The sequence below is a fragment of the Calypte anna genome, chromosome 10 (assembly GCF_003957555.1).
Source record: "Calypte anna isolate BGI_N300 chromosome 10, bCalAnn1_v1.p, whole genome shotgun sequence".
Lineage (NCBI taxonomy): Eukaryota > Metazoa > Chordata > Aves > Apodiformes > Trochilidae > Calypte > Calypte anna.
In genome coordinates, this window is record NC_044256.1 from 126,441 (window position 1) to 134,468 (window position 8,028).

The window sequence follows — 8,028 nt, forward strand, 5'->3', positions numbered from 1 at the left end:
GGGAAACAGTTCAGAAATATACAGGTTGTGAGCAATCCTGACTTACTTCAACTTAGGCTACATTGGGTTAATACTTATTGAGGCCTAGTTAGAGGCCTGAGAATAAGCCAATGGGAAAGAGATAACTAATTGGCAACAGGAGAGGAAAATAATTATGTGAGAAGATGGTTCCGTGAGAATGGTATGTTGATTGGAATACAAAGCCACCTGCCTGATAACATAATATAAATAAGACTTCTCTATATATAGTGGATGTGAGTTCTTAATAAACGATTTTCCTGCAATCATATTGATGCGTACATGGAATCCTTAAGTCTCCGCAGACTGTTTTCCCACAGTTGTCCACTGCACTCTGCCCAGCACGGGGATTCCATTCCCACAGCCCCATCCCTTTTCCAAAGCCTCATGAATTTCGTTATCACCCTTTCCCTGTGATCCCATCCCCACACTTTCATCCCATACCCCCAGCAGTTTATCTTTATCCCACTTTAACCACACATCGACACCGTTTCCTTTTTTTTTTTTTTTTTTTTTTTCTCCTGTCGTTTTGGATTTGTTTTGGTCGTTTGGTTGATTTTTTTGTTGTTGTTTTGGTTTTTTTTTGCTTCAGTTACTTGTCACTGATAAAAATGCCATCGCTGCTGACGCCAAGAGGGGCAGCCACCAGCCCCGCCAGCTCCCTCTCCACTCTGCCACAGGGTGGGGGACACTGAGGGACAGGACGGGGAGGGGACAAGGGACCACTAAACCCACCAGGTGCTTACTGGCTACCTGTGTACAGCATGAAGCCACCAATCTCAGCCCCATTTGCCCAGCCTGGGAGCCTCAAAACCCACTTGTCCTCCTTGGCCATGCCCAGGGGTCTCTGCTTATTGCCCAGGGTGGGCCCTGCCACCACCTCTCAGTTTGTGTAGACCTGAGTCCCGATCACACGCATGATCTCCTTCTGGATTTTGGGGTCCTGAGTATTGATATTGGCATCTCCCACTTGTCCATCTTCATACCTGCAAGGGGAGAAGTGGGGTGAGGGGGGCATCCCATGAGTGTCCTGGGGGTGCTGGTAGGGTGGGCACAGCTGGAACTCACACAAAGAAGAAACGGGTGCAGACATGGTCTGAGACGGGGCAGACCCAGATGTTGCCGTGTTTCTGCAGGTCCTTGGAGGTGATGACTGCCAGGGGGAAGGGGTAGTCAGCTGGGGGTCCCCCAGGGCCCCTCCTGCAGCCCTTCTTTCCACTGGCTGAGCCAGGGAGGAAGTTTCTGCCTGTCCCCCACCCCATGTCCCCCCACCCCGTGTCCCCGCACCTTCACACAGCGCGATGCAGTTCAGGTTGCGGCTCTGGAGGAAGCGGGACTGGATGGAGCGGGTCTGTGGGGAAAGCACAGTGTTACCCCCCCAGAACAGCCCTCAGCTCACCCCCTCCCCAGCACCAGGAGTGCTGTGTCCCTGCCCCCCCATGGCGTCCCCCAGCCTGTCACCTGGGGGATGGTGTTCATCCGGTTGTATCTCTGCACCAGCTCGTCCTTTGAAGGCATCCGGTGCTGCCCTTTCCCCATCCCTGTGGAGAAGCCAGGAAGAGCCTGTCACTCCCAGGCAGGGAGCACCCCTGGGGTGAGGCAGAGACACGTGCCACAGAGGGTGACAACCATGCTGGGTGCTTCCACCCAGTAGCCAAGCCCTGAGAACCCCCCAAAAGTGGGCTGAGCAGCTTCTGGAGCCTAGAAAACAGTGGAGTTTAATTCCCAGGAGCATCGCAGAGCCTCAACCTGGCAGGGAAGAGGTGGGAAGGATACGGCTCTTCTGGCCAGCATGATGCTCCATGTCCCCGGGCCCATGCAGGGAGTGGGAACAGCACAGGCAGAGACTGGACAATGCAGGCAGGGACTGGGCAACACAGGCAGCCTCTTACCTGAGTATCCAAAGGAAATACTGGAGATGGGGCTCAGATAGATGCCCTTCCCATAGGCTGCTCCATGCAGCTTGCAGGAAAACACCAGGGTGAGTGACACGGGGTTACCCCTGACTGCTCGGGAACGGTGGCAGAGGTGGCCTGGATTCAGCAGGCATCTGCCTGCACCCCCCTGCCCACCTGCCCACACTGTGGTGGGCGCAGGGGAACCTCACCTGTAGTTTGGTGTAGGACGCGTTGACTAGCCCATTGCGGAGAATGGAGTGCCAGTTCTCAATGTGAGAGCCACTGGGGAAACGAGCCCCACATCAGTCCCACGGAGCCCCACGTCAGCTCCCCAGAGCCCCATGGTGCCCGCCTGGGGGGCTCCCATCACTGTCCCCCCCAGCAACTCACTGGAAAGCAAAGGTGCTGCCATAGAGCTTCTTGGCAGTGCGGAAGCGAGCTTCCTTGGCTGGGGGACTGCTGAGCAGGAGAAACTGGTGGGAGGTGTGCATGAACTTCAGCTGCTACCAGAGGAAAAGGACGAGCAAAGGCAACGCCAGCAAGGAGAGAGGACAGACAGACAGACAGAGATCATGCACAGCAGCCTGGCTTTGTGTCCAGCCCCTGCCCAGCTTTAGCTGTCCTGATGCCAGCAGCATGTCACAGCCCACGTCAAATATCCTCCACCTCGTGTCCCATGCCCCCCACCTGCCCACCCCACTCGTCATCCCACACTTGCATTCCCTGTGTCTCACCTTCCATATCCTACATCCCACATCCCTCACATCCCACACCCTCCATCCCAGTCCCATAGCCTTCATGCAATGTCCACTCTTGTCCTGCATCCTGCACCCTACATCCCACCTCTCATATCCCACATTCCAGACCCTCCATCCTGCATGCAGCACGCAGCCTGCAGCTGGGCCCCTTACCCTGCTGAGGGGCAGCTTGACAATGTGAGATCTGTTGCTGGAGATTATCCTTGGGAAGAGGAAGAGAAGGAAAATCATACAGGGCAGTCTCATACTCCCTGGGAGCAGGTCCAATCCAGGAGCCATGCCAGAATTCAAAGCAAGGGTGGTGGATGGTCATGATCCCCCAGGAGAAAAGGGATGATGGGGCTGTGCTGGGGATGCCTAGTTGTCCCCCACCCCCTTCTCTGTCCTGGGGGATGTGGGGCATTGGAAAGGGACATGACGCAGCAAAAGGGACATAGGGCAGTGGCACCCTGCCACTTAAGTGGCCTTACCACTGCAGGAGGGGATGGGCCAGGGGGTCCAGCTTGTCCATCTGCTTCTTGATCTCCAAGTAGGAGCCCTAGCAAAGGCAAGAGGTGGTGCAGGTGGGTCCCCCTACACCCATCCAACTCTTGGGCACCAAAATGTACTCCCTGGCAAAGGATCCTGCGCCAGGGGAGGGAGGCCTTTGAAGAGGCCACAGGTGGTGGGGGACCACACTGGCATACCTGGGTCATCTCTCTGATGGACATCACACTGTCCAGGGCCTTCTGGAGTCGCTCGTAGTTCTTCTTCTACATGTGGAGTAAGAGAAGGGCTATCAGAGGGGTTCTTGGGGGTCCCCCCAGCCCCACCAACCTCTAGCATGGAGGAGTGTTGCCCCACAGGGCTCACCTTGGGATTGAAGGCAAGTGTTTTGGGGTCATTGGGGTCCACCACAGAGGGGTAAGGCTCAAAGATTATGCTCTTGCGGGGAGACTCCAAGGCGGCACGGCACATGGCCACCAGCAGGTCTACCACCTGGGAGACAGGGTAGAGTGAAGAGACAGTGTCCTGAAGTGATGCTGTGGCCACCTGCCATGCACAGCCATACCTCAGCGCCCGTGGCCACCTCCTCCGCCGCTCCAGACATGACGCCCAGGGTGTAGAAAGAGAAGACACAGAGCTCCCTGGTGCACACTGCCGGCTGCAGGGGGGACAGGAGCCATGGGCAGGAGCAGGAAGGGTGACACAGGGTGACAGCCCATGCCCACCCCATCCCTGTCCCCACACCTTGAGCATGGAGCCATTCTGGAAGACGTGCTGCTCATCACACACCACGCAGTACTCATTCAGTGTTGGAATCCTCTGCTCTGCGTACTTCATGATCTGAGGGATGGGATGGTGGGAGTCACATCCCAGCGAGGCCACCTCACCCAGGGGGATGCTCCCAGAAGCGGGACAGGGCTGAGCAGGATGTAGGACAGCAGGGAAGATGCTCCAGGAAGAGGGATGGGAATAATAAGGGGGACATGGGACGGGGGGAGGATGCTCTAGGCAATGGGGTGAGTGGGACATGGGGCAGTATTAGGATACTCCAAACAGTGGGATGTTGCCAAGTGGGCTGCAAGCCCCTCACCTGGACGAGGAAGCCGTACTCCAGTGTTGGGATGTTCTTGCAGTGGCCACCGACCTGTGGCGGAACCGGAGCGAAGCCAGCTGCGTTATCCCCTTTCTCCCCCACACCCTCACCTCTGCACAGCACCTGCATCCCCCAACACCCCTCTGCTGCAGTGGAAGCCCTGACACCTCCAGAGATGCAGCTGCACCAGGGATGTGGCACCAAGAGGACCCCATAGGAACCCCCCCACCAGCATCCCAGATTGCCCAGCAGCACCCAACAGTGCTGGGGACAAGGCACAAGGGCACAAAACCCCAGTGGAGCTCCCCTTCAACCCAAGGGGGTCTCAGCACCCCATGACAACAGAACCAACCCCACAGCAGCCCTCGGGGAAGTGAAAGGAGAGGAAAGCAAACCCCAAGGCGGGGAGGCACCCACCAGGATGTTGAAGGGGGCAACACCTGCCTGGGTGCTGGGGGGAGGGTAGCCGAAAACCTCCACCTTGGGGTTCTTCATGGTGCAGGAGACGGAGCGGTTCATCAGGCGGTTGACACGAGCCTCAGGGATGCTCAGTTTTCCCTTCAGCACCGACTCCTGGATGACGGGGAAGCTGGGAGACCTGTGGGCACAGTCCTGCTGAGCTCCCTGGTTTGTCACCATCCTCTATTCCCTCTGTCACCCAGTGATAGGTTCACCCTTCAGCTGGTTTTGGGGAGCAACCTTCACCTCTCTGGGCTCTGGATGGAAGCAGAGTCATCCAAGGGGGAAGTGGGGAGACTGAGGCATGGTTCCAGGCCCTCAGGGTGAGGGGACACAGGATTAGGGACCCTGGAGACACTGTCAGGCTCTTACTTGGGGATGGGGGAGAAGATGCTGAGGCCAGCACGGAACTTCTTGATGGTGCCGCTTGTCTTGAACCAACTGTGCCGCTTCTCCTGCTGTGTCTTCAGGAAATCGTTGCTCAGATGTTTCCATTGCTGGGATGTGAACATGCCCAGGATCCTGGCAGAGAGGTGGCTTGGGTGTCTGAGCAAGGTGCCAGCACCCAAGGGGTGTCTCGGCACCCACTGAGCCTGGCACAAGTGGTGGTCTGAGCTACCCAGCTCCTTCTCTTCCCCACCCAAAACTGGTGGCAACACCATCACAGGGCTGTGTGGCAGTTAAAAGGGATGGGGACTTTGGGCACCTGGCTGGTTTTGGGGCAAAATAGTGACCCTGTGGCCCACCCACCACCCTTGGGTGACTATTGAGTTTTAACTCTTACTTCTTCAGTTGCAGACCCAGCCCAAAGCCCTCCTTGTTGGATGGCTGGAAAACCTCGATGGATGGTTCTGCATGGAGAGGAGGACAAGCTGTCAGTGCCACAACTTTCCCTATCCCAAGGGTACGTGGGGACACTGTGTCCTGCCTGTCCCCACTCACCGGGGCCATCGAGGTACTGGGAGAGGGAGAAGCGAAGGCGGAGGACGATGGGCTCCGTCCGCAGCACCTTCCAGGCTGTTGCCACCTCCTCCTGCCGGGGGAGAGCCACAATTCAGCACAGAGGTAGGGAGGGTCCCTCAGCAGGGAAGGGAAATTTGGGAACCCCCTGTGTGGGTGTGTCCCCCTCCCAATGCCAATGCTGGCAGGGGCACCCCAGCGACTCACATCAAGGAAGCTGATGTTGACGTGCAGGTCAATGTCCACATCATCGATGGTCCCATACTCCCTGTGAAGATACAAGGTGCCGTGTATCCATGTGAGCACCCAGACCCCAGGTTAGGTATTGGTTGTGGATAGGTTACCAGTGATGTCATGGCTGGGTGCCCTGGCTATGGCACAGCTGGGTGTCCTGGGAATGCCAAGTCTACATGGCACCACCAAGTACCCAGAGGTGCTGTGGCCTAGTGTCCCAGGATGGCAGAGCCGCATGCCCCAGGGATGCCACAGCTGGGTGCCCTGGACATGGCACAGCCCAGGGCTATCATGGCCAAGTGCCCTGGAGAAGGTACAGTTGGGTGCTTGGGGATGCCACAGCCAGGTGCCCCGGCTATGGCTTTGCTGGGTGTCACAGCAATGCCATCTCTGGGTGCCCTGGAGATAGCACTGATGCATGTGCAGGAATGGCACAGCTGGTTCCCTGGTGATGCTGGCAGGGGGGGAAGCGGGCACACCCACCTGATGGCCACAGCATTCTCACTGTAGATCTCCTTCACGGCCTCGATGTCAGCATCCAGCTGCGGGTGACGGTACAGGTCGGCGGCGCAGGTCCCCTGTGGCATAGCACCCACAGCACCATAAGACACACAGCTCCCCTGAAGATCCCCCACACTTGGGGCCAGGTGCAGGTTGGGGGTCACCACACCCCCATGGCATCGAGGGGACCTGGACCCCACAGCACTCACCTGAACGCCATAGAGGAACTCCTCAGACTCATTGTCCCCATCAGAGTCATCATCTGTCCAATACTGGCCCTTGAGGTCCTGGGGGGCAGAGGGTGAGGAGCAGCAGATTAGGGGGTGTTGAGGGTTGAGGGGCAGCAAGGATAGAGGAGAGAGTTGGGGGGACCATGTTATGGGGGACAGGATTTGGGGCGCAGGCTGGGGGACAGGGTTGAGGGGAGCAGACTGGGGGGAGCAGGCTGGGGGGCAGTGGATGGGGATAGTGAGTGGGCATATGGACACAGTGGGATGGGGACAGCAGGTGGGGACACTGCATGGTCACAGTGGATGAGGAACAGTGAAAGGGGGACAGGGGGAGGGGGACTGAGGGATGTGGCAATGGATGGACATAGAGGGATGGACACAGTGGATGGGGACAGTAGGATGAGGACAGCGGGTGGGGACAGTGGGTGGTGGCTGTGGATGGGGACAGCCCGTGAGGATAGTGGATGGACACAGTGGATGGAGACAGCTCGGGGGGGCCACGCACGGAGCCGCGGGGGGGGCCCGGCCGATGGGGAAGGGGCTCCAGCCCCATCAGCCCCGTCCCCCTCCTGTGCCGGGGAGAAGGGCACAGCCGGGGGGGGGAGACACCGGCGGCCACCCGGAGGGGGCAGAGGGTTCCGCGGCGGCCCGCGCAGCACGCACCACTCCCCGCGCAGGCCCGGGCCCGTCGCCCCTCGGCCCCGGGGGTGTCCCCGTGTCCCCCGGCCCCCCGCCGCGGGTCCCCCCTCACCATCTCAGCGCTGCCCGGCCGGGCCTGCCCCCGCCTCCATGCTGCCGGGCGGGCGGGCGGCCATCGCGCCGTGACGTCAGGCACGGCCGCCACCGCCGTCACCCGGCAACGCCGCCGTTGACGTCACCCTCGGGGACCCCCACACTTCGGCCCCCCGGGATCGGGGCATCGGGGACCCCCCTGGAGTCGGGCGGCTCTCACGGGCTCCCTGTGTCACTGGTGTCCCCAGCACAGAGGCCCTGTGGCGCGGACTCAGGGTACCTGCAGTCCCCAGCCTGGGATGTCCCCGGGAGATGGATATTTCGGGTCCCGACGTGGCTGGCACAGTGTCCTCAGGGCTCAGGAGGGAGTCCCCTGTGTCCCCAGCCCAAGGTCCCCATGTCCCCTGTTCAGGATCCCCTTTTCCCCAGCCCTGGGTGGCCATTTTGGGTTTCCACATGGCTGGCACAGGGTCCCTAGGGCCTGGACAAGGTCCCCCGTGTCCTCAGCCCAGGGTCCGCAGAACAGGGTCACCACTGTCCCATATCAGTGTGGCCGTTTTGGGTCCCCACACAGCTGGCACAGCATCCCCAGGGCCCAGCCCAGGGTCCTCATGCCCACAGCACAGGCGCACATTTTGGGTCCCCACGCAGCTGGCACA

At 59.5% G+C, this 8,028-nt stretch overlaps 1 protein-coding gene across 2 annotated transcripts; it reads right to left on the minus strand.

The window, feature by feature from the left end:
• Positions 1-539: 539 nt before the first annotated feature.
• PARP6 (poly(ADP-ribose) polymerase family member 6) lies at positions 540-7,485 on the minus strand. 2 transcript variants are annotated; one of them, XM_030456851.1, is made up of 22 exons: positions 7,389-7,485; positions 6,617-6,694; positions 6,390-6,484; positions 5,880-5,940; positions 5,655-5,745; positions 5,497-5,563; positions 5,085-5,234; positions 4,671-4,851; positions 4,251-4,304; positions 3,905-4,000; positions 3,726-3,818; positions 3,527-3,652; positions 3,361-3,426; positions 3,145-3,212; positions 2,828-2,876; positions 2,307-2,419; positions 2,126-2,198; positions 1,911-1,980; positions 1,480-1,559; positions 1,306-1,369; positions 1,087-1,171; positions 540-1,004 (listed from the first exon to the last, which is right to left on the minus strand). In XM_030456851.1, the coding sequence occupies exons 1-22, from the start codon at positions 7,389-7,391 to the stop codon at positions 902-904; spliced, it is 1,866 nt and encodes a 621-aa protein (XP_030312711.1). In that variant the 5' UTR covers positions 7,392-7,485; the 3' UTR covers positions 540-901. The 2 variants fall into 2 exon arrangements, 1 of the variants encoding a protein (XP_030312711.1); XR_003987943.1 differs by lacking the exons at positions 540-1,004; positions 1,911-1,980 and having other exon boundaries at positions 1,114-1,171; positions 7,389-7,456.
• Between the last annotated feature and the right edge of the window lie 543 nt (positions 7,486-8,028).

What these genes read in the sequence shown, in the direction of transcription:
- PARP6 (XM_030456851.1), bottom strand. An exon ending in ATCTTCTCCCCCATCCCCAA is followed by an intron (nt 4,852 to 5,084) that starts GTAAGAGCCTGA and finishes CTGTGCCCACAG; the next exon opens with GTCTCCCAGCTTCCCCGTCA. An exon ending in TATTTCCTTTGGATACTCAG is followed by an intron (nt 1,560 to 1,910) that starts GTAAGAGGCTGC and finishes GCTTCTCCACAG; the next exon opens with GGATGGGGAAAGGGCAGCAC.